General features: G+C 42.5%; 1 protein-coding gene across 2 annotated transcripts; it reads left to right on the plus strand.

The window, feature by feature from the left end:
- Positions 1–1228: 1228 nt before the first annotated feature.
- Positions 1229–25486, plus strand: lhcgr (luteinizing hormone/choriogonadotropin receptor). 2 transcript variants are annotated; one of them, XM_028988554.1, is made up of 12 exons: positions 1229–1302; positions 13006–13353; positions 15527–15598; positions 20941–21015; positions 21197–21271; positions 21446–21520; positions 21634–21711; positions 22099–22167; positions 22258–22332; positions 22823–23008; positions 23494–23562; positions 23771–25486. In XM_028988554.1, exons 2-12 carry the CDS (start codon positions 13175–13177, stop codon positions 24993–24995), a joined length of 2178 nt encoding a protein of 725 aa, XP_028844387.1. In that variant the 5' UTR covers positions 1229–1302; positions 13006–13174; the 3' UTR covers positions 24996–25486. The 2 variants fall into 2 exon arrangements, with proteins under 2 accessions (XP_028844387.1, XP_028844388.1); XM_028988555.1 differs by lacking the exon at positions 1229–1302 and adding an exon at positions 6723–6761.
- The last annotated feature ends 934 nt before the right edge of the window (positions 25487–26420 follow it).

Consider the following 26420-nt stretch of genomic DNA (forward strand, 5'->3'; position numbering starts at 1 on the left):
GGACGTGACAAGTGGGGGCTCGTCCGGGATCGTCGCCATTTTGTGGCTGACGGTCCATATTGTGCCAGTGTGTTAGTTACAGAACGTGCAGAAGTAACCCAAATTCCAGTCAGTAGAGTGCTGCAGTTGGTTCTGCTTGCAGACCTTCCTTCGTGGCACTGTTTATTATTTTCTTTTGTTATTTTTCCTTTCTTATTTTTGAAGTGACTCCGGGGGTAGGTACTGAAGTATGCATAGCTGACGTTGTGCGTTTAAAGTCGCCTGCCATTGGTAAGCTTTGAAGACTAGGAAAGTTAGAGGTTGGTTAGGTAAGTAGGTGACTGGAAGTTTTGGGTGAGAGCCGTTCCGACATTTGGGGGTGTGCAGTAGAGTGAAGCTTGTGCTTTGTATTTGCAAACTAGGTGAGTGAGTGAGTTGAGTGCTGTACTCCAGTATGGAAGGTACACTGTCTGTGCTGGAGGAGTTTCTTCAGAATGCTTCAGAGAATTTATTGTCACGCTGTACAAAGGAACAGTTGCTTCAGATAGCTGCCTATTTCTTCATTGTTTTGTCCAACGACGATAGAAAATTAAAAGAGACCTTGTTTCGTGCAGTGAAAACTGGTCTAGTGGAAAGATGTATTCTTGCTGCATCGTCAGATCCGGTCTTACGGTCTACTTCGGCCTCGGCCGCGAGTGACACAGAGACCGAGCTTAAAATATGTGAGTACTCCTTACAGGAACGTGTACTTCAATTAGAAGCGGCGAAATGACGTTCACTTTGAACGTGTTGCCCTTACATTAAAGTGGCCGGTTAATGTTTGGACTTTGCTATTGCAGTGCGTGTTGACCGGGAAAGCACAGGATGTGTATTCCGTGCTGACTGTAGATCAGAGTTTAGATTATGGAGTAGTGAAGACTGCTATTTTGAATGCCTATGAACTCGTACCAGAAGCGTATCGGCAGCATTTCTGGGGTCTTTGAAAAGATGATTGGGTCATGTTTGTTGAGTTTGCTCACAAGAAAGAGAACGCATTTGATCGCTGGTGTTCTTCACAGCAGGTTACCACCAAGGAACAACTACGTGAATTAATTCTGCTGGAAGAATTTAAAAATAGCCTTCCCACTGCTGTGGCCACCTATCTGAGCGAAGCTAAGGTGACCATGTTAGCTCAGGCTGCCAGCAGCGCTGACTAGTTTGTCCTGACACGGCGGAATGTTTTGGGGTCGTCTTCCCAGTCTGTAGGATCGTTCGGACCGTTATTCCCACGGCGGGGCTGGAGAAATCCGAGGTCGGCCCGAGCATCCACGCAGACAGAGTCTCGTGAGTGTTTTTACTGCCATAAGGTCGGACATCTTATTGCGGATAGCCTTGTTTTAAAACAGAAGGAACAACCCTCGATAAGCCCTGTGAAGAAAGGGGTTTGCTTGGTAGATAATGTTAGTGTGACCCAGGTGAAAGATTCGGTAAATAAGGAGTTTAGTCCTTTCGTTTTTGATGCTTTTTTCTGTGGGTGAATCTGGAAAAGAACGTGTGCCAATTAAATTATTGTGTGACACAGGCACCGAGCAATCTTTTATCTTGGATTCCTGTTTACAATTTTCGGAAGATACTTATTGATGTGCTAGTGCAGGGACTCTATATGACAGTTATGACTGTTCCCTTGCACTCTATCCATATTAAAAGCTAACTTTTTTTGTGGTTTGGCTAACATCGCTACTCGTCCTCATTTACCAATGAATGGCATTCATTTTATTCTTGGAAATGATTTGACTGGCGGACAGATTTTTCCCTCTCCTGAGGTGAATTGAAATCCTTTGGTTAGCTCAGTACTCTGTAAAGCCTCTCAGAATACTAGTACATTTCCTGCTTGTGCAGTTACGAGAGCTCAGTCACGAAAATTTCAGGATACTGTGGATCTGTCTGAATCTTTCTTATCTCCAGATCACAGGTCTGAAAGCTCTACGTCCCTAACAGCACTGTCAAACCCGACTGAAGGTCCATCTATGCGGGACGAGAGGGAAGGTACTGACTGTAAGTTAACGCTCTCAGTTGACCAAGCAGAGGTTCTACGTGAGCAGAACCAGGATCCGTCATTAGTGAAGTTCCGTTCTGCTGCTGTTAAAGACTGTGAATTTCTATGGTCTGAGGACTGTCAACAAGCTTTCCAACATTCAAAGGCTTTGTTAAGTGGTGAACCTGTATTGAGGGCGCCAGATTTTCAAAAACCTTTTAAACTGGAAGTAGATGCAAGTGCCGCCGGAGCTGGTGCAGTACTATTGCAGGAAGATGCCGAAGGAATTGATCACCCCGTCTGCTACTTCTCGCGAAAGTTTCTAAAACATCAGCTAAACTATAGCACTATTGAGAAGGAAACACTAGCACTATTATTGGCTCTTCAATATTTTGAAGTTTACATCAGATCCACTACTGTTCCAGTTGTTGTGTTCACGGATCATAACCCTCTGGTGTTTCTCTCCAGGATGAGGAACACAAACCAACGCATTCTTCGCTGGTTCTTGTATTTGCAGGGCTTTGCCTTAGAGATCTGCTACAAGAAAGGACTGTACAACATTTTGGCGGATGCCTTATCACATGCTCATTCGGGTTAGAATTGTTTGAGGAGAGAAAAAAATTTGATTTTTGTGGTGGTGGTGGTGGTGTTACATCCTTTAGGTCTTAGAATGGCTTGGGGTGCTCTTTGGTGTGTTGTGTGTTAGTGATTAGTGTGGATAGTTGTGGCTTTGTGTAGTTTTGTCTCTCCTTTCATGGTGTGTTGTCCTCCTGTGAATTGTTGTTGTATATAGCACTTTAGGTTTGGTTGGTTGTTCACTACTCACTGTAAATAAAAGCACAATATTTCACTTGGGTTTGGTATCTGTGTCTTCCCACTACACACATTCCCCTCGTTTGTTGTCATGTTTCCTGACCCCTAGACAGGGACGTGACAACAGTCATTTAAGCAGGGAGATCGGGTTTTAGTTTTGTTACCTACCATTGGCTCTGCCTTTCAAGTCAAATACACTGATCCATATGTCATTGACTCGAAACTCAATGACACTGACTATGTGATTCGCACTCCTTATAGGAGACGGAAAACACGTGTGCCATTTAAATATTTTTAAAGCATATGTGTCGAAAGAGCCACTGCCTAATAATGTTGTACCCAAAAGATATGTGTCTGTTACATATTCTCATTATTGTATATTGTATGTATAGTCCCTGTCTGTTAGTACCTAAGCCTGATGGTACAGTTCGTTTCTCTACTGATTACTGATTGGAATCGGGGTCTCCGATTCCAATCATCTCTGTTCTCCATTGTTTTCCCTGGCTGGTGGAACACCCTGCCCTCCTCCACACGACTAGCCGAGACTATCACCACTTTTAAGAAGCACGTGAAAACCCTCTTGTTCAAAAAATATTACAGACAAATCTAACACTTACACAAGCACATGCGTACACATTGCACAAACAATACAAAAATGTATAAATACATTATAATTTTTCTTTGTCTAGCACCTAACAATCTCTGAGCATGCTCTTCGCTGACAAGTTGAGCCTTATCAGGGCTCTTAGTTTGTAAACTCAATATTCTATAGAAATTGCTGGTGTCTTCCTCTTGTAAGTCACTTTGGAAAAAGCGTTTGCTAAATAAAGTAAAGTAAAGTAAATGTATCCTTTTCCTTGCCTGCTCTTTGTCCTCAATGCACTTGGAGATGTAACCTGTGACTGAGTCTTTGACCTCCTTCAGACTGATGGTGTCCCCATGAGTAACAGCCTCCCTAAAGATGTCACAGACTGTTGAGTTGACGCAGTCTTGGAAAGCTGAGACCGCACCAGCTGGCCACGCTCTGATGTTCTTGTGGGCTGGTTCAGTGCATTTCAGCTCATATGGAGAATGCCTGAATGACCTAATACACTGGTGTGTTTTATGCAAATATATGTTGGGGGAGTATTAGATGTGTGTAGATTGTTAGATTGTTAGTCTGTGTAGTCAATGAATCTGGACAGCTGCAAGGCCTTTGTTTTAGAGTCTTATAGCAGTTGAAAGCTGACCCTCTTATTCCCACATTGTGGATGCAGAAGCATTCCACTGAAGGAGCTGCTCAGTGCTGTCAGTCTCCTGCATGGGGTTGGAGATGTTGTCCAACAGGGATGGCAGCTTATCCACCATTCTCGTGCCACTCACTGGGTCCAGAGGCCTTCCTATAACAGTGCTGGCCCTCTGGATCAGCCTGTTCAGCCTCTTTCAGTCGCCAGCAGAGATTGTGCTGCCCCCGCAGACCCAGTCATAGAAGGTCATAGGTGTGGCCCCTGTGTCGTGGAAATTATTTCCAGCACAGAGCGTCTGAGGAGCCACAATGAGAAACAGCTAAATGAATTCAGTCAGACTTTATTTACATGCGCGCATGGGAAGACTCGCTATAAGGATCTCCAAAGGTCTGAACACAGTGACGTGTATATATATGGTCAAGTGATTTCGCAACCAAAGCACTGGTGTTTTTCTGTGCCTGCTAGTACCATGCACAGAACATGATCTCACACATTCTTCACAGATAAAGCTGTTGCACAGATTTACGATTCTGTTCTACTGTCTTTGCATGAGAAACACTTAAGAAACACTTTCCTTTCACATTAAAACTCACATTAAAATTACCCTTCACACCTGCACACACTTCACTGGCATTGATGTAGGCCTGTACATCCCTGGTTAATGATAGCCACCAGAATGCCTGGTGAATAAAGGACCATTGGCGTAGGAGAACAGCAGTGTGACCCCAGTGGAGAACAGCAGGTTTCTGGAACATACAGGCAATTGACAGGGATAATGGGTGCTGGATCAGAGGAACTGGTTTTGGGGCACGCTGCCTGGAAAGGGCGCCATTTTGGGAGCCAGGTCGGAAGGATAGAGTGAAATTGAACTGTTCAAAGAAGATGGCCCACCTCGCCATCCAGGGGTTTAGTTGCTTGGACTGACGGATGTTGATGAGGTTTTGGTGATCAGTCCAGACCAGAAAGGGGGCGTTGCACCAGTGTCTCCACTTCTAGAGCGCCCACTTGACTGCCAACAGTTCACAGTCCCCTACCCTGTAATGCGTAAAAAGAAGCAGCACTGGTGCAATTTCTGATCTGGACCAAGTTGAGACAGGACAGCGCCAGCGCACACATCTGATGCATCCACTTCCATGATGAACGGAAGTGCTGGATCCGGGTGTTAAAGAACAAATGCTGTGGTGAAACAGTGACACAAGGATTTTAAGGCGTGGATGGCAGCAGAAGTCATGAGGAAGGGACGGACAGATTTATACCATTTAGATATAAGAAACGCAGTCGATAAAAGGCCTTAACCCCCCATCCTACATTTACATTTACATTTAAGGCATTTATCAGACGCCCTTATCCAGAGCGACTTACAACCAGTAGTTACAGGGGACAGTCCCCCTGGAGCAACTTAGGGTTAAGTGTCTTGCTCAGGGACACAATGGTAGTAAGCAGGATTTGAACCCGGGTTCTGGTTCATAGGCGAGTGTGTTACCCACTAGGCTACTACCATCCTTCTTGAATATGAAGAAGAACCCTGCCGTGGCCGGTGATGTGGAGGGACGGATGGTGCCATTGTGAAGTGCCTTGGGGTGGAGTGGTTCCGGGTAATAAGTCTATGGCCATGTTGCCTGGTCAATGCGGTGGAAGACAGTGGCCAGGTCATGGTAACAGGAAGGGATAGTGTTGAGAGCAGGATGTGGAGGTGCAGGTGTGACATCGGTTGCTGTGGAGGGCTGTGGCTGGAGACAGTGACAATGGCAGTGCGCCCCCCATTCCAACACCACATGGGCAGACCAGGATAACTGGGGTTCGTTGACGGTCAGCCAGGGGAATCGGAGGAGCAGTGATGATGTGATGATGCAGGTGACTCGGAAAGACCAAACTAGGGGACATTTGGAGGGGAACAGTACGTGGGTGATGGGACCAGAAGCCAGCGGCTGGCCCTCCACAGAGGCGATGGTCAATGGTGAAACCTGGGGTTCAGTAGGGATCCGATGCTGTTGAACGAAAGTTTGATTGAGAAAATTCCCAGCCGCTGCTGAGTTAACAAATGCGGCAGTGGTGATTTTGTGTTGTTTCCACTCCAGGACGGCTGAGAGGGTGAATCGGGAAGTAGGAGCTGGTGAGATGCAGAAAGGCAGCCCAGTTGAATGTGCCGCACCGATCAACTGGGTGGCTTGTTTCTCAGTCAAATCGCGCGGTAGTGAGATGGGGAAGCGAAGTAGGTACAAGCTGCATGGGTTTCCCCTGGTGGTCGGGACGAGGTGGAACATGTCTTGGTGGAGACTGTGAAGGTCAGGGAGCCTGGTACACGGCGGTGGTAGTTGTGGTGGCTCTTGGGTGAGCCAGAAAGAGGCAGTCTATCCAGAGCGCCGGCTGGCTGAGAGCTTTGTATGCTGCTGCCATCACCCAGCTGACCGAATCCGTGGTGCCAGACCTTCATTAAATTTTATCCGGGGCGCATGGGTGTGAAGGGGTGTTTTGGCTAGCATTAACATGCTAACATACTAATTTTTGAACACTGTACAAACGTCACCAAATTGTATGTGATGCATCGTGGCCATGCCCTGTTAGCATTTTTGATGTTAGCATGCTAACATTACCATGGTAACATGCTTATTTTTCAACATGCTCCAAATGTCACCAAATTTCATGTGACTGCTTGCTCCTACAGCTGACACAAGCTCTGGAGGCCACTACGGTGTCCTACGCCTGGACAGACCCATCCAAATCGTGATGTGAGTGTGTGAATTGTCATCAGGCAAGAGACTCAGGACAATTTACACATGCACATCACAATTCAGGAACAGTTTCTACCCCAGTGCCATCAGGCTATACAACACATAGTATGCACGGTCACTTAAATTATGCACAATCACTTTTTTGTTATGCAACTTAGATATATTCACCCTTCTGTTACTTATTTATTTATTGCTGCTGCACTTTGTCTTCTATGTCTTGTATGTATCATGTTCTATGTTCTGTCTACGTGGGAGAGGTTTTCAAGTAAGAATTTGTATTGTGCTCTGTACACTGTACTTTGTACATATGACAATAAACCTCAACCTCAAATGTTCTCTGGATTTTGGTTTCTAGTTATAATTATTATTTACATATCCTCTAATGCAACACAACTGTACTTACCATCAAAATAGGGTGGTAGTAGCCTAGTGGGTAACACACTCGCCTATGAACACAGGTTCAAATCCCACGTACTACCATTGTGTCTCTGAGCAAGACACTTAACCCTGAGTTGCTCCGGGGGGGGGGACTGTCCCTGTAACTACTGACTGTAAGTTGTTCTGGAAAAGGGCGTCTGATAAATGATGTAACTGTAAATATATACTTACCATCTACTCATGTATTGGCTTATGCCATATTTGGCCTGCATGTACATTTGAATTTTGCTGTTAAATGTATTTGCACAGATATGCAAGGTTTACAATCACACCTCACTAACAGTTGTCATTTTTATGATAGAAACATTATTTAACTAAATAATAAAACAATAAATATTCTTTAGAAAATTCATAAATCAATAGGACATTAACCATCTTACTTTTTCTATGGTTTTCTTTAGTATAATTAAAGGTTATTTATGTGTTTTAAATATTCTTTTGACATAATTTAAACATGGAAAACATCAAAGAATAAACAAATCAATTGTACTGGTGGCAAAACTTTGTGGCCGGAGGCATTGCTGGAGCATTGGGTAGAAGCTGCACTGCTCCAATAGATCGCGTAAGAATCTTTACGCAGGTCAATAAAACAGCAGGCCTCATTGGTTCATTCAACACACTGTATAAACAGGATGGGTTTAAGTCCTTTTGGAGAGGGAATATGACCAGCGTTCTGTAATTTACACCAGAAAGTGCCATTAAATTTGCTGCTTATGAACACATTAAGGAAATGATTCCTGGTGATAAGGGGGTTCGAGAAAGAATAGCAGCAGGCTGTATGGCAGGAGCCATTTCTCAGACTTGTGTTTACCCTTTAGACGTTATAAAAACACGACTTGTGCTGCAAAACACAGGTCAATACTCAGGCCTTGCAAATTGTGCATTAAAAATGTTAAAGACTGAAGGTCCTTCTGTGTTTTACAGAGGTTTTTCTGCTAATGTGCTTAGCCTCATTCCAGCAATTGGATTGGACCTTGCAATGTACGATACGATTAAAAATTGGAGAATGAGTAATACTTTTGAACCATCTAACCCAAGTTGGCTTACAAACATGTCTTGTGGTATTGTCTCCAGCGGTTGTGCTACGGCAGTTTTTTATCCTGGTCTGTTGTTGAAAACATAAATGCAGGCACCAGGTAATAAAATGAATGTATTTAACCTTTTAAAAGACATCATTCAGAAAGATACATTTTTTGGTCTCTATCGGGGATTTGCCCTAAGTTTTCTCAGGCTTGCTCCAATGATTAGCATTACCTATTCCACATATGAATATGTTAAAGCCACAATGCAAGGGTGAGGAGCAACATGGAGACTTTATTTGTATATATAGACATTATTTGTAAAACTGTCTTGAAACACTAGGTGGCAGACTACACTAAGTTAAACTGTATTGCTGTATTTTAGACATAGAGGTCTCGTCTTCCTCCACGTAAAGTAATGACAGCATCCCAAGTAGGGAATTCCAGACAGCCCTCTCCCCAGCCACATCCAGCAGACATGGGGGAACTACTGAAAATGAAGAATCATGTTCCTAACTCTTGTGCCCTCTTTTGGCATTTTTGTACATATAAATGTTTTTTTTCTTAATTTAGCAATACTTCTGGCTGTATTAAACTTTGTGGCATGAATTTCTAAAATCTTTTTAAATCCAGTGTTTTTTTCTAGATGTCAACCGTACTCTAGGTATGCATTTTGGCATCTCTGGCACTCTTCGTGTACATTTTTGTACCACATAATTTTTTCATAAATCACTTAATCAGCTTGAACAATTTACAAATTAATTTTTTTAATAATTTAAATCACTGATCACGCACAAAAATACTTCAGATTTCTTTTCATAAATCATTTAGTCAGCTTTAAACCTCCATCATGGGTCAGTGTGGGGCACAAAGATACTGATGTATTTTGTGCAGGTTTTGTGTGTGTACATTTCTGTATACGAAGAGTACCTTAGTTTTGAGGAATATGGTTCATAGGTTAATTATATTGAAAAATAAAGTAAAATCATTGACAGCGGAGTAAATCCTTATCTAGTACACAGTAAAGTAATGACAGACATGGCTGATATGTCATGTCTCCTTCACCATTTACTTCAGTTACTATCCGCATGTATTTGGTACAAAATAGCCAACAGAAGATTTATCCTTGATGCAACAGTCTCAGGCTGTTCTCAAACTATCACAAAAGCTAATGTTCCGTTCCATTTAAATGTGTATGGCTATTAGATTTGTACAATTGTTAGAATTGTAGTTTTTTTTTTTTAAGACAAAAATTGTTCATTTGTAAGTGACTAAGCTGGCTGCACGGGGCTGTTAATGAATAGAATATATGAATGTAGAGACACCCATTATCAGCAATGAATCGCAATCTTTACAGCATTATCTAGGTACTGTAATTGTGTAAAACATGAACTACCTATTGTTAATTATTCATGTTGTAGTAAAATAATATGGAGAAAACCAAGTTCCTCTGCCACAGATATTACAGTGACGGTGGGAAACAGTTTATCCCGCAAGCCATCGGGCTTCTAACAAATAAATACACTAACATTCCTCCACCTCTCCTCTTTTAACACACACACACACAGTGTCAATGTGGGAGGGTACAGCCAGAACCAAGAACTCAGAGGCCCTTTCTCTGTGCGTTCGTGCGTCCAGCTCTGATCAGGGACTGGTGCACCAGAGGCCTCATTTCTGGCCTGAAAAATGAAAGTGAAGTGATTGTGATACACAGCACAGGGTTACACAGCTAAGTGTGTTCTCTTTTTAACCATCACCCTTGGTGAGCAGTGGGCAGCCATGACAGGCGCCTGGGGAGCAGTGTGTGGGAACAGCGCTTTGCTCAATGGCACCTCATTGGCACGTTGGCAGCTCGGGAATCGATCTGGCAACCTTCTAATTACGGGTCCACTTCCTTAACCGCTAGGCCACCACTTCCCCACTGGAAGCCTGCTGGCCGATGAATCCTGTGTGGAATGGTGCTGGGACAATTAAACAGAAGAGTGAACGCATCAATCACAGGTTGGTAGTAGTCTAGTGGGTAACACACTTGCCTATGAACCAAATCCCACTTACTACCATTGTGTCCCTGAGCAAGACACTTAACCCTGAGTGTGTCCAGGGGGACTGTCCCTGTAACTACTGATTGACTACTGAAGTCGCATCTGGATAAGAGCGTCTGATGTAAATGTAAATGTAAATCTTTGGACTTCTCAGGGAGAATTTGTTGGCTTTGCCTCCTTTCTTGGTCGCTCATTATATCGCGCCAGAGATATAATGACATTTCACAACATTGTGAAATAAAGAATCTGTCACGATGGGCTGGACATGGCGAGGACGCATACGCTCGACGTCACAGGACAGGGGTTTATTACATAGTACACGCGACAAGGGAACATCACCACACAATGGCCTGACTGCGAACAGACACGAACAGGATAGTTTTATACAATTATATGATTATGCACAGGTGAACACCATCAGGGAACATTACACAAGACTAACATGAAACTCCGGTCCGAACTCCGTGTCCGGAGTAACCCCTGCCGGTCCGGATCATGACAGAATCAAAAAAGAGCTACATAGACAAAACCTGAAATAACTCTCAGGTGAGGTCTGAACTGAAAATGGAAGTGCTAATGACATACCCATCAACTTTGTACACAAGACAAATGACATGGGAGCTTAAATAACAATACTAAACACAAAACTGCTAGCAGTGATCTTTGGGCCCAAAGCACACTACGCATCTCAGGGCATTTGCAGAACTCAGCTTTCACTTCGTCAATCCCTTGGCAATCCTGTGAAGTTTGGTGCAGATTGGGTGTATGAGCAAATTACAGCCGAATTTCATGTATGGCAGCGTGATGATGGGGAAGTTTCACCGAAATTTGCATAGTGGTGCTGTCCAGCCATTTTGCCACAGCCATGCACGGGGACCCCTTAAATACACAATATTTTGCAAGGTCTGACGTGTGAGCAAAGTCCTATGATTTTTCATGCACGGGAAAGCCCTCAAAATGGAACTTCTTTTGGGGTAAGATTCTACCGGGTCTCAATAGGGTCCTATGCACCGATTAAAGTGTAATAGGATACACATGAGGATAGTTAGGGCTAAGACATAGACAATACAGAGATATGGTGTTTCATGCCCTGATCCGGGCATGAGACATGCATGCATCTTGTCTCAGCGCACATTAGTGTCCTCCTGGCCACCCCAACCAGCACCCACAACATTCTTATATGGCAACTTATTCTTACATGGAATATCTCTGAACTGGAACCTGTACCTGTTTGTTTCTTACGTTGAAACTGATTATGCTTGGAACACTTGTGCCTGGGTTCCATGTCCCCCGTTGTGACATGGGGGGACATGTTACAAGCTCGGTTGGGAAACTTTTTTGCTTTTGTTGATTTCCGCCAAGTGGCTAACTCTAATAATGCATCCAAATAAATATTTCAATATTTATAAACAAATTGCAGTGATAGATTCATTTTGACAGCCAAATTTTTCTTTATTTTTTTTTTTTAATCTTTGCACTTAACCAACTACAACTTAGCTGCTTTCTTACAGACAGCGATACTCCCACAGAAAAATACCCACTGTTAAGTGGTACCAAAAAATCCATGAACCTTATTAATTTATTTTTTCATTTCCAAGGTCACTAAACACTAGTGTGCTTATCAATTGCGAAACCTAGGCAATTTGGCGCCTAGAGAGACATAAACAGTTTCTGATGTTTCAGTGTGGGTCATCGTGCTCCGTGTGGGGGACAAAAGACTTCACCGTACCAGAAACAGCGTTTGCATGTGTGCCAAAAGGATGTCTTCATTTTGTGACTTACGGTAGCACTTAGACGCATCGGTAATCCTCGATTCTGTTTTTGGCCAGACTGCAGTACATTTCCCTCACATCATTTCAGTGTGTTTTGTCATTGTTTGCCTCAGTGTCGCCACTGATTCGATGGAAGGAAGCGCAGCAGCGTGAGTTCAGTGTGGGGGTCCGATTTCACCATAAATCTGTTTTTTTTTTTTCCAGCAAATCCCAAGGCAGTGCAACTTGAAAGTAGAACACATTTGAAACTTCACGTCAGCCACCCTATTTGTAGCAAAAACATGTGACATAATGGCAAATGAATCTTCCCTCATATATTCATATAGATGCAAATTTTACATTTACCAGACGCCCTTATCCAGAGCGAATTTTTTATATACATAAATGACCTTTAACAATTATACTAAAGAAAACCATAGAAAGAGTAAGATGGTTAATGTCCTATTTATTTATGTATTTTCTAAAGAATATTTATTGTTTCATTATTTAATTAAAGAATGTTTCTGTCTTAAAAAATGACAGAATTGTTGGCGATGTGTGATTGTAAACCTTGCGTATCTGTGCAAATACGTTTAACAGCAAATAAAAATGTACATGCAGGCAAAATATGGCACAATACATGAGTAGATGGTAAGTATATATTTACAGTTACATTTACATCATTTATCAGACGCCCTTATCCAGAGCAACTTAGGTACAGGGACAGTCCCCCCCTGGAGACACTCAGGGTTAAGTGTCTTGCTCAGGGACACAATGGTAGTAAGCGGGATTTGAACCTGGATCTTCTGGTTCATAGGCGAGTGTGTCACCCAAAAGAGGTTCAGATTGGTTGTGGGAAATGTTCCTAAGGAACACTTGTCTTTTGAATGCATTTTGCAGCCTAGGATACTAGATTACTGAGGAGGCACGCTTATTACATGTAAAAACGTTTATTATGTAAAACGGAGTCGTTTTTTGTGCAACATGACAGGACGATGCTCAGGTGTGAGGGGCAGGAGGAGGTCTGAGGTCCCGAGGACCCGCCACAGGACACGAGAGGGGGGCGCCTCGGTCTCCGACACCCCGCCACGCCGCGCCACGCCCCCCGCGCGCCTTCTGCGCGCACTTCGCGCTCGGCCAGGAGCGCCCCGACTCTCGCTATGTGGGCGCTGCTGCCCCTGCTTCACGTCTCGTCCTGCGTCTGGCTGCACTTCGGCTCCGTGCGCTCCACCGGTTTCGTCTGCCCGGAGGTGTGCGAGTGTTCCAACAGCACCGTCCTCTGCACCAGCAGGACGGAACGCGCGGTCCCGCCGAGCCAAAGAAGGGCATCCAGGAGACTGTGAGTATGTGGAGAGACGTACATTCGCCTTGAACGTGGAGAGATGACTTGGTAATGGGGGGGAAAAAACAACTTCACAAAGTGACAAATGTAAAGTTGGGGCTGCATGGTGCTGTTCTGTTACAGCCTTCAGGGTTTCCATCCTCTCCCTCCTGCGCCAGTGGTGCACACTGCTCAGCACAGTTCTTCTAGTAACAGGATAGGGCACTAGGCCGAGTGTCAAATCGAAGGAACCGCACTTTTGGAAGATGAAGGCTGTAACGAGTGGACACAGATGCTGCATCGGTATATTTTCTCTGATGTCTGTTTAATGATCTAAGCGTGAAATTGGCCACTTGTGTCATAGGTCTTGGAATAATAAACCAATAGGTTTTGTTATAAATAAATAAGCGTTTGTTACCCCATCATGATCCATGGTAAACACCCTGTACTGAAGGGGTCTCCAAGTCTGGTGGTCTCCATACATACAAGGAACTGCAATTCTTACACTGATTCTGGATTCCAGTTTCTAATATTTTAAAATGATGACCTTTGTGTGCACTAATTTGTCATGGATGTAGAATTTTGAGAACCCTTCTCTTCATATTGAAGAACGTTGTATGACTACATTAACATGCTGTTTACATCAGAATCCGCTGGAAATCGAAACAGCTGGAATCCCTGCTGCTTCTTTCAGTTACCTGACAAGTGGCCCTGATTTACGGCTTTTAACGTAGACAAAATGGAGAGAAAATTAGACTGATGATACTGATCTTCTCAAACAGATTATTATATATTTTTTTCATTTGGTGGTCAAGCAAAAACCCCTGCACAATTTAAATCGGGTTTGTTATGACCCATATTTGTTCGTACTGATCCACGTGTCCTGACCTCTGATACATAACCCGCATTATGTCTTTAAAAGTGTTGGACTAATGGTGACTTCAAGGAGGCCCTCAGACTCGGTTAACATGGTCATGGTAGCGCAACATCCCTTTTGAAGGGTCCATAAAATGCAGAAATAACAGGGTCAAGTTGTTTTGGAAGAATCGTGTTCTCCTTACACACACTTCAGTCTGAGGTGTGCCGAGGAAGCGTCTGCTTTGGGTGACATCGTACATCCCTCAGAGGGCTTCGTTCGCCTTTGTCTGGATATGGCAGGTTTCGCGAGGGCCTGCTGAGACCTTGTGCCAGCGTTGATAAGAATGACCATCAATCAAGGGCATCAGAAATGGACTGCAATTTTATGGGGGAAGGTGCAGTTTGTTTGCTGAGGGAGGAAAACGTGGCCCCGATAAAAGCAGGTCAGTTTATTAGCCTATAAACAGCATGTTAAATTCAATTTGCTCGGAGAGAACAAACTTAAGTGGACAGATTAGTTGATGCTTAGATGTGAATGTTGCAATACATTTTGAAATTAGGCACATTTGTAGGCACATCATGGAGAGAATTAGGCCAAGTTGTGAGGGATCCGTACCGCTGTGAGGACTGAGGAAAAGAACCGAGAAAGTGCAGAGCCACGAAATGCAGACAGACTGATTATCAGTGATATGTGGAGTCCAAACATTTTGTGGACACAGAGACAAACAACTCAAAACATCCTTGACACTATTTTCCAATCTAAACAAATAAAAACCATAATCTGGCCAAAGCAAAAAAATAACTCATGATAATAAATGTGAAAATTATGCAAGTAAGTAAAGGCTCAGTGAGTTTCTTACGTGGGTACATGTAACAACTTTGTAAGTATACCTACAACCTTTTAAACGTCACCTACAAATCATATGCTAGGAAATATCAAAGCAAATAACATTATACATTTATTAACTATGCAAGTTATTTTGTGCTGGAATAAATAAATTACCTTCTGCCTCAGAGAAGACCTTGAGTTTATGTGCTGTTATCTTGCTCAGAGCAGAGTGTAAATTCTTTAGTGACGCATACTTCCTTGAAATGTATCAAACTTTTTGTAGGACTGTAATTTTACCAAAGGAAACGTTAAAGTAAAGACCCTTAAAGGGTTTTTAGAATGGAAAGCTAGGTCCATAAAATCCATGGCGCATAAAATGAAAAGCTGACTGTTAGTTTTTTGTTGGTTCATTTAATCAGTTCTATGTTTTTGTCCAGATTCCAGATCATCTCTGTTCTTGAAGTTGTTAACCAATTGAACTGTGTTTTTCCCTTAAAATGACAGCATGCTGAATTACATATCCCTGACCAAGATCTCCAGCCGAAGCTTTGAAGCCCTGCACAGTGTGGAGAGAATGTGAGTACATTTTCTTTAGATCTCATGTAACTTTTGCTGGAGACTTGGCTGGGACTGTGTTGGGAAGAAAAAACGTGTTGTTAATCAATACAGTAATTTATTTCTTAATAAATTTCCCTCTTTCTGCGGCAGAAAAAAAAGATGACTCCAGGTGCGCAAACACACTGCATTGTACCCTTGTTTGAGCGTCCAGCAGCCACGATGGTCTATTTGAAATAATGGAAATGTGCACTCAAAAACAGACGCATTAATTGTGTTCATTTATTTTAGGGCTGTCAAAATTATTAAATTAATTGTGATTAATTCTAGTAAATTAACTGAACATGTGATTCATTAATTAATTTTACATGTATTAATTTATCATCCTAATATCAACACTAGATATTTATTAAAAATTGCACCGATTAATGCTTTATTTTGGTCAGACATGATTGTACTCATTATACCGCATAAAATTGAGGATTTAAAATTTTAAAGGCACTAAAGAGTAGCCAGTAGCAACGCAGTTTACTACCCAAGCAGATTAATCAATGCATTGCAGTAAAATAGTAAGCTAACAGCAAGATTTCCATGACTTTGGTCATTAAGCCATCGAAGCCATGACTTAACGACTTGATATAAAGCCTTATATAGTGCACTTAGCACAAGGAATATGAGGCTAACATTGAAATCACTTGATATTTGCTATATTATTATGAAACGTGCTTGGCTTGTGCTTTGTTAAGCATATTAATTATAACTTGTTTTCTGCAATTTCGTACAGAATAAATAAATAAATGACGACATTTAAAACCTTGACGTTTCCCTTGTCTTGCAAAATATATCTTGTGACTATATTTGGAATATATTATAGCAAGAGGGTGCTAAAAATGTGTTTTTATCATTACCAGACTGCAGCCTCCATCACATTCACATTCACAGTATTGATGTGAATTCTCGTCACGTGCATCTGCATATATACCACATGGAGTAAAAAAAAAAAAAACTTGAATGTGCATGAACTGCCGCACTGTTTTTTTCATGTAGTATGAGATTAAGTGCTGATTTTATGGATTTCACGTAGTAGCCAATATTCATTTCTGCATGTTTACTCTGGATGGGGGAGGTTTGTGTCAAATTCCTGGATGAGGAATCTAGCAAGGGAATGGTGCCAGTTCAGCATGATTTGGTGAATGACACGAATGTCTGGATGTCTTAGATTTTTTCAGTCTGCACCTGCCATACTCGGTGCCATAATTAAAATCATATCTGACCTGTGTGTGTGTGTGTGTGTGTGTGTGTGTGTGTGTGTGTGTGGTGTGTGTGTGTGTGTGTGTGTGTATATATATATATATATATATATATATATGTATGTCACGGTCCCCGTTCAACCTGCACGCCAGCAAGGCCGACCGGCCAGAATCTGGATTTCCCCTTGTCTGAATACTGTTCTGCCCCCACTTCTCTCCTGCACAATCCCTGTGTGATCTGGAACTGGCTGTTGCCGAACCTCGCCTAAAGACACTTCTTTTGCCTGCCCCATTCTCTTTTCCTCAAATCACAATAAAGACAAAGACTACTTTACTGCTGCCACACGTTCCCCGGGTCATTACCCAACTCAAGCACTCTCGCTCTCTCAACTCCTTCATGCCAGTCCAAGCATGCACACCCCTTCTCACCAGGCTCTCCAGCCTCCTTTGCATCTACCAGAATATCTGCAAATATTGATACACATCCCACACCTGAATGGGTGCACATGCACTCAGATTCCCTCCACCACACATTCGAGGGATTTTGGAATATTAATAGTAATGTTGCAATATTATGTCATTTATTTAAGTCTGATACTGGCCTTTAGGTGTTCAAACCTGGTGTGTATGAGCATATGGGCATGGCTTTGCCGGGTGCTGTCTGTAGCCCTGCTAAAGCTGTTTGTTGTGGTGAATGGTTCTGTTGAGAAGTCAGTCTGTACACTGGGAGCTCTTCTGTGGATCCCGCACCGCCAGTAAAGTACTGTCCCCACCCACTGCTTCCTGGGCACCTTTCATGGCTGCCCACTGCTCATTATTGTAATGGCTAAATGCAGAGAACTCATTTCGTTGTGTCACTGTGTGCTCTGCATCACAATGACAAGCACTTCACATTCAATTCTCCTTTTTTAGGTCTTTCTTTTTATTAAGATATCGAAATATGTTAGGCCTGTAGTAGGTAAAATATTACGTGTAGTTCAAGTCAGAGAATAAGATTATACAAACATAAAAAAAAACAGAACAATCTAGTCATTTGAGTGCAATGCCACCATGTATGGATGGCTTCAGAAGGAATAGATACATAATTGTGTTAATCAGTGGAATATACATAAGCAATTAATAATAAGATAATAATAAGCAAATTAGTATATTTTAAATTAACATCTACCATAAATTTTTCACATGCTTTTAGAACTACAGGTTTTACATCAATGCGACTAATTTATGGATTTTTATAAGCCAACCAACTTCCTGCTGCCAAAACATTGTCATATCAGACCAATAAAATGACCAAACAATTAAACTGTTTCAGCAAACTCACTCTAACGGTCATTAACCTCAAACACTGGATAGGCACTCTCACAAGAGCGGGGGGCCGAGAGGACAGTCAGAATGTGCCGCCTCTGGCATTACCATGTTGTTCGCGTTCGTGACTGATGATAAGACTCGCTTGGTTATGGATGGCGCCACCGTGTGGTTTGACTACTACTCTTGTACTTTTTTCAAGTTTTATTGGTCCTATACTATATTTGAAGTCTTTTTCCGAAATCCAGCCTTGGTGCAGAATTACAGCCCCTTTGATCCAGTCGCACAATGAGATTTCCCCAGGACGCGCCGTTTCGGTGCGTGTAGCTTTAAATGCTAATGAGGAGGACAGAGGCGAGACAAGGAGGAGAGCAGCCTATAAAAGTGAGGGGGCATTCGTGGAAATGAAGTTATCAACACCATTCACCAACCACAATGTTTGGTGCAGACATGACGTTGTGTAATGTTTCCCCTTCCCCATCTGAGCTGCCAAGGGTGTCAACAGTAGGGCCTGTCATTGAGACATATGGTTAGTGATTTGGGGCGAAATAAGAAATAAATGTCATCCCGACTAGAACTTGTTCTCTACACTACACTGCAGACGCACACACACTCACAAACTCTCACACTGACACACACAAACACACACTGCAAAAAATGCTTTTCTAACTTAGTAGTTTTGTACTGATTTCAGTCCAAATCTCTAAAAAATCTTAAATCAAGATACATTTACTAGACACATGAAATAGCATAAGAAATTGTCTTGTTTTCTGAAAAAACATCTCAAAATTAAGTGATTGTTTGTTTAAAACAAGCAAAATTATCTGCCAACGGGGTAAGAAAACTAATCTTAATGAGATATAATCTCAAACAGAAGTTTTAAGCATCACTTAATTTTCTCATGCCATTTTTCTTGTCTAGTATTGTTGATTTAAGACTTTTTAGATATTTGGACTGGAAACGAGACAAAAGTACTAGGTAAGAAAAGCTTTTTTTGCAGTGTAGCTATACATGACAACAGATTGAAAAATGGATGGTCCAAAAAAGGCTAGTGAATAAAAACACGTCTTTAGTCTTTTAATTCAAAGTAACTATAGCACCCCTGCTTTACTACTGTTATTAACGAGCTAACGCTAACTTGTCATTCCTGTCAAGCTGGATGACGGGTAAACATTTACATTTACAGCATTTATCAGACACCCTTATCCAGAGCGACTTACAATCAGTAGTTACAGGGACAGTCCCCCTGGAGCAACTTAGGGTTAAGTGTCTTGCTCAGGGACACAATAGGCGAGTCGTCCACGCGGAGACGCAGAGAACAGTCCGAACGCCGTTTCATCCCCCCTCCACACCTGTAGGTGGCGCTGTACGTCCCCGTCTAGTTCTCCTCCGCGGCGAGTTAAACACCAGCACCAGGGACATTACGTTCCTCCCTTCAAAACGGAACAAAAGTAGGATTCTGTAGCGACTTACCCTGCTGCTGAACTCCCTTCCTCCTCATCAAACACGCGTTTCAGGTGCAGGATCATTGCCGTGGTGCTCCCGTGCCGTGCCATGTCGCTTTTGCATATTTTCGCGCAGATTTCTCTGCCTCCGCCATGTATCTGTCCTCTACCTCCGCTCGTTTTTTTTTTTTTGCTCCGCGCTGTCTATGAGGCGCCAAACTCTGCTAGCATCTGTGCGCGAGAGAGACCGAGTGTGTTCACTCCGCTCCGCGCTCAAATAAAGTTTTTTTTAATAATCAAACGTCTCCACGTCGCGCGACATAACGAATCGATTAGGAAATTCGTTGCCAACTCGTCGATTTTTATCGATTCAATCGATTCGTTGTTACGCTTCGCTCTGGCTCGCCATGCTGGCCGCGAATGTGCTAGCCGCGAAATGTTGGAAGCTTTCGACCCAATCACCCTGGTGACACCACTCTGCTGATGGAGATGTGGGGAGGGGAGATGACACGTCTGCATGTTGTTGCTGCACGGTTCTATTAAAAAAACACTGGAAACAAAGTGGTGCCCTGCACATGTGATTCTGCTGCACATTCCACACACTCGCACCGATCACTGTCACCTGATCACTTCACACGGCGCACCTGTCACCACCCTAATCTATCACTCCAATGCAAAGCCCCGGTGCACCCAAATCTCTGGCCAGCTCTGGCGACCCTTCAGATGGAGAACCTGGTAGAACCCTTAGGAGCTTCATCCCGGTTATCATTATGTTTTGTTTGTTGTAAATAACAGTTTCCTGCACTTGGGTTCTCTGCCCAAACAGCTCACAGAACTACAAAGGAACACACAGGATCATTTTATATTTTATAACACTTTACTGGTAGAAGGTTTAAATGGCAGTTAAGTGTGCATTAAGTTGAAAGAATGATTCCTTTTGGCTGACTGATGCCCATTGTTTTTTTTATTTATCAGCATGTTTCGTGACCAGGCCTACCATCTTAGTTAGAGTCGTTTAAGTCACTCTCTGATGTTGACATTACATTCACATACGTTGGTGCATTTTTGTTAAAACGTTAAAATGTGATGCAAGCAGGATTACTCATCTGAGATAGCAAAAGCAAGAAATCTTAGAAATCGAAGGGAACACCTCCCGGATTTGTGGACAAAGCGCAGGCCTGACACAGGGATAGAAACCGATGGGGCGGATTTTTCTAAATATTTCTGTTTATAGCTGTACAGCACGTAAGTATGCCATCCTGTTCATGTCCTCATCAAATCTACCATAGATAGATATATATGACTGGTCATTCATAATGCTTTTCTGTTTTTAATGATTCTTTTCAAATGTGTATGATTTCAGAGAAATTGGATTAAGTGACACCCTGGAGATAATCGAATCTCAAGCATTAAATAATCTTCCAAATCTGTCAGAAATGTAAGTATCATTCACAATCGGAATGTGATGCAAACTTTGTTGCGAATATTAGCAGCCAAAGCAAAGCAGTTTCTGGCCCTCGTGCATACTTAATGGATTTGAATATTTAAATTTTTGCCAAGGATACATCAATATTTCAACTGTTAACTGAACAAAAGACCATTTATTTATTGTGTCATAGTTCAATTCAGAATACGAGGAGTCTTGTGCACATTGGTCGACGGGCGTTCAATAATCTTCCCAAACTGCGCTATCTGTGAGTTTTTAACCTTCTTGCCCCAACAGAACACTCTTGTCCTCATTTCACTTCACATGTATTAATCAGAAGAACATCAGCACAGATATCTTTTTATGACAGAAATAAAAAGTGAAGGGCGTATCAGCGCATACTTATCATCTGTATTATTCCAAACTATTTTCCCATCTACAGGAGTATTTCAAACACTGGGATTGCAGTTTTTCCAGACATGACATCAATCTCTTCACTAGAATCTAATTTTATTCTGTAAGTTTTATTTTTTGATAACACATCAACAATACTTGGCCAGTAATAAACTTAGTTGTCACTCATGTTACTAATGTTACTAAAACTTTATAATGTTGTCGTTGCTGATACAGGGATATCTGTGACAACCTCTTTCTGAAATCAGTACCACCAAATGCTTTTCTTGGGATGACAAATGAAGACACCACAGTGTAAGCTGCTATTAATAAAATTATTAACATTCTATTAATAAAATGTTTTCTGAATTAAAACACTTGCTAGATCAAAATAAAGTGTGCTGAGTATGTAGTTCAGCCATTATGTTTTAATGGCTGAACTACATACTCAGCACACTTTACAGAAAACATTTTATTAATAGTATGTTTGCTGAATGTTTTACAATATATACAATATATACAATTTATATATACAATTAATATATATGTACTTTTCAGGAGTGTTTTGTATTTTGAGTTGTTTGGTATTTTATCAAATTGCTTATTTACTGACTTTTAAAAAAACTTTTTGTATGAAGTTTAGTTTAGAGATTAATGTGAATATCATGCAAAATAATTTCACAGCTGTTTGTTTTATTTTAGGAATCTTTATAACAACGGCTTCCTGGAAATACAAAGCCATGCCTTTAATGGGACAAAGCTGGATAAATTGTAATGTGTTTCAATTATTTTTATTGCGACTATAATTTTCTATGGAAGAGCACTGAATGGTTTTCACTTAAACTCTCTGCATGTTGTCAGGGTGCTGAAGAACAACCGGGATCTCAGGGCAATCCACAAGGAGGCGTTCAAAGGAACAGTTGGCCCAGTGGTTCTGTGAGTGGAAGTATTTAGATGTAAAAGTGATGGTCTCTGTTGTGATCATTCATCACCTTAGAGATGTAAGCAATGTCTCTTTGTCAAATGAAGAACTGATATTTAGTGGGGATGTCAGTAATAATGTGTTCCTGATCAAGACACTTCATCCCATAGACTCTTCATGTGTGGAGATTGTCTGTTGTCTGTGCGTTTGTGTGGGTCTCTTCTGGGTGCTTTTGTTTCATCTCAGGACATGGATCCTTTCATGAATGTGTGATGCTATGTTGGGCTTGGTATGTGTTTTTTGCACACACTGCAATGGATTAGTGCCCTGTTCCCAGTTTCTGCCTTGCGCCTTATTACGGTCCAGTAGAAAATATGTTAATGGCTTGTGTGTGTGTGTGCAGGTAAAATATGAACAGGAGATTCTGACCTCAGTCTGGTTCAGTGTGCTTTCTTTAAGGCTCTATTCCCTGTGTGTTTAACTTTTCACTTTCTGTCCTTGCAGAGATGTTTCTGCCACAATGATAGACACGCTGCCTTCCTTGGGACTAGAGTCTGTAATGGTGCTGGTGGCCAGAGCAGCATTCGCCCTGAAGAGACTTCCACCCTTTAATAGCCTGAAGAGTCTGAGAGAGGCTCACTTAACCTATCCCAGCCACTGCTGCGCTCTCCACAGCTGGAACACCCACAGGTGCGTTGCATGGGTACTATGGTGAATTAAATCGAATGGCATTGCATAATAAAAAAAAATGGATTTCAGACATGTTCTTTCTTTATTTCTTTTTAATTATTTAAAAAAAAAAATTTTGGCACAATGTACACCCATGTTCCTGCAGATGTTCAGACATGAAAGACTATTGATAAATGTGTGAATTCCCACAATCCAAAAGGTGCCTGCTGATTGTCTGAAGAAACCTCAGCTGGAGCTATGGGGAAGTCTTTGTCCTTTAAGGTCTCGTATGTTTGCAGGCAAATTGCTCTGTTGTGGACGGTTCCCCACGGAGCAACAAAAGCTGCTCCGAAATAGTGTCCTGCTCCATCAAATGTTATTGAGAGGTCAAGGAATTCAAACGTGGAGAGCCACAGTGACCAGCACTAAAAGTGTCTTAATAGTGACCAGGCAGTCGAATGAATACAGCTGGACCTCTGTAAACAAGTCACAATTTAATTTCCCAGGGATTCGCCAAATGTCGATGCTTGGAATAACGGGTCCACGTACTGCGAAGATGATGAATCATCATCAAAGTAAGTTGTGCATCTGGCGAAGAGCTTGTAAAAATGTAATCTCTTTTTTTATGTCAGGGTGAGAAACTGCACCCCTGGAACGTTTAAAATAGAATCTGATTGTTGGGAATTCGATTTCCTGCTTCCTTGCCAAATGTATAAATAAAGAAGCATGAGATTTTTGATCTGAGCAGCCTCTGCTAATGTTCCATGACATGTCTGTGTGTAGGGGTACAGCAGAAATTCGTGGTCCTTCAGATGTGCCGATCAACTTGCCTTTTATTCCCGATGTGGTTGGATCTCTGTCCAACGAAGACGCCTTTGGGAGCTTGGATTTCCAGTATCCGGAACTCGACTTCTGTCAGAAAAGACCAGCTCTCCAGTGTACCCCCGAGGAAGACGCGTTTAACCCCTGTGAAGACATTGCAGGCTTTGGGTTCTTGCGAGTGGCCATTTGGTTCATCAACATACTTGCCATCGCTGGCAATCTGACCGTGCTGCTCGTCTTCTTCACCAGCCGCTGCAAGCTGACCGTGCCGCGGTTCCTCATGTGCCACCTGGCCTTTGCCGATTTCTGCATAGGCGTCTACCTGCTCATGATCGCGGCCGTGGATCTGAGAACGCGGGGCCACTACAGTCAGCACGCCATCGAGTGGCAGACAGGCGTGGGCTGCGGCGTCGCGGGCTTCCTCTCCGTTTTCGGCGGTGAGCTCTCCGTCTACACCCTCTCCACCATCACCCTGGAGCGCTGGCACACCATCACCCACGCCCTGCAGCTGGAGCGGCGGCTGGGGCTCCCGCACGCCGCCGCCGTCATGGCCGTGGGGTGGCTGCTGTGTCTGGGCATGGCTCTGCTGCCTCTTGTGGGCGTTAGCAGCTACAGCAAGGTCAGCATGTGCCTGCCCATGGATATCGAGACCCCCCTGGCTCAGGCCTTTGTCATCCTCCTCCTCCTTTTCAACGTGGCAGCCTTCCTGGTTGTGTGCGCTTGTTACGTGAGGATCTACGTGGCGGTGCGGAACCCCGAGTTCCCTGGCCGCAGCGCGGACACCAAGATTGCCAAGCGCATGGCCGTTCTGATATTCACCGACTTCCTCTGCATGGCGCCCATCTCCTTTTTTGCTATCTCGGCGGCCTTCAGGGTCCCCCTCATCACTGTGACCAACTCCAAAATCCTTCTGGTGCTCTTCTACCCCATCAATTCCTGTGCCAACCCCTTCCTCTATGCCATCTTCACCAAGGCCTTCAGAAAAGATGCCTGCATGCTCCTGAGCTCCATGGGTTGCTGTGAGAGTAAGGCCAGCATGTACCGGATGAAGACGTACTGCTCCGAGAACGTAGCTAAGAGCAGCTCTGGAACTGGGAACAAGCCCAGTCGCGGTGTGCTGCGCAGGCCCGTCCCGCAGCACCAGAAGCCAAAGTTAAAGGTGGATGGGATTTCGAAGGATGGCTGAAAAGTTCTTTTGGTGATGGCGCCCTCATTTCTGGCTGTCACTGTTCAAAGGACATGATGCAGACGTCCCTCCTTCAGTGAAAACTATAACTTATTGTGTCTTGTTATTTGGACTGCGTTCTCAAGCTTAGCGTTCTCTATTTCGCCGGGGAATGTTTGTGAAGTATTTGTGTCTTTTGAGGGAAGTCTGAAAAACTGAAGGACAATGTGGCCATGTTCAGGCCTGGGACTCCTTGGAGTGAAGATCTTTTTTTGTTGTTGTACAGAACCGCTAAACAACAAACATAATCAGGACTATACATTATTACAACATATTTTCAATTGATTATCATTTTAGAAAAGGATCCAGTTATTGTAAAAAGACTAGATTTCCGGGCCGGGCAGAGAGGAGCCTTTTATTGTATTGTATTTTATTGTATTAAGATCCACATTCACACGGTAAAATCGTCCCCATATTTGCTGTTACCACACGAATGGAATACTTTTTTTTGGTTTGTTTTTAAAGAAATAATTGGATTTCTGCTGTATTAATATGGTCCACCGAGAACAAAGTTTACTTTTTTTTTTTTACTGAGCCTGTATTTTTCTACACGGGTGGAATTTTAATTGTGCAACATTTTATTCCTGACATGCAAAGCAAAAAGAACATTTTAATGCATTTTTAATTTCAAACCTTATTTTAATAAGAGGGTATTATGATGGTATCGTTTGAATGGTATCTGATGTCCTGTTTTTGTTTTGATTATTTGTGGTACACTCAAAAATGAAATGCATATTTTAAAACTGGGTTTACACAGCTTGGAAACGTGTATTTTCTATGGTTTAAAAGTTATGGTGCATTATGCTGTCTGTAAATGTGGACTTTTAATGGCTCATACAGTGATGAAATTTATAGAGTTTGTTTTAAATGTTTTAAATCAAGATATTTGGCATTGAAAACCAGAACAGCAGACCTTGTGCTGTATCTTGGTGTTCCCAACAACTATTGCATTGTCCTTTAGATCATTAAAAAAAAACATGATTATCAAAATGTAATTTGAAGACAAAGAGCGCCACACACTGGCCGACTTGAATAGACATGTAAAATGTGCTGATTATTTGCTTAATTTATTGACGCGTTTAGCAAAAACGTATTTTGCAGGCCTTTATCGCATTCTTTATGTTGTGACTTAATAAAAAGAATGACAATGAACTCTGGCACAGCATTTTTTTTTAACATGAATAAGTAAATGTGTTAAAAACTTGCCATGTTCAGCAAGTGCGGGATTACGAATCTGAATTAAAATCTTTCTACGAAGGAGGAAGCTCACAAAAGTCCACATGTTGCACTGCGACATGCATCTTAAACCCATTAACGAAGTATAATGACTTGTGCGTTGGCGCGAAAAAAACAAAAACATGTGACGTCAGTTAATCAAAGTTACAA

The sequence above is a fragment of the Denticeps clupeoides genome, chromosome 8 (genome assembly GCF_900700375.1).
Source record: "Denticeps clupeoides chromosome 8, fDenClu1.1, whole genome shotgun sequence".
In the NCBI taxonomy this organism is placed as follows: Eukaryota; Metazoa; Chordata; class Actinopteri; order Clupeiformes; family Denticipitidae; genus Denticeps; species Denticeps clupeoides.

What these genes read in the sequence shown, in the direction of transcription:
- lhcgr (XM_028988554.1), top strand. Translation starts at nt 13,175, where the DNA reads ATGTGGGCGCTGCTGCCCCTGCTTCACGTCTCGTCCTGCGTCTGGCTG. An exon ending in CTTCCCAAACTGCGCTATCT is followed by an intron (nt 21,272 to 21,445) that starts GTGAGTTTTTAA and finishes TCCCATCTACAG; the next exon opens with GAGTATTTCAAACACTGGGA. An exon ending in ACAAATGAAGACACCACAGT is followed by an intron (nt 21,712 to 22,098) that starts GTAAGCTGCTAT and finishes GTTTTATTTTAG; the next exon opens with GAATCTTTATAACAACGGCT.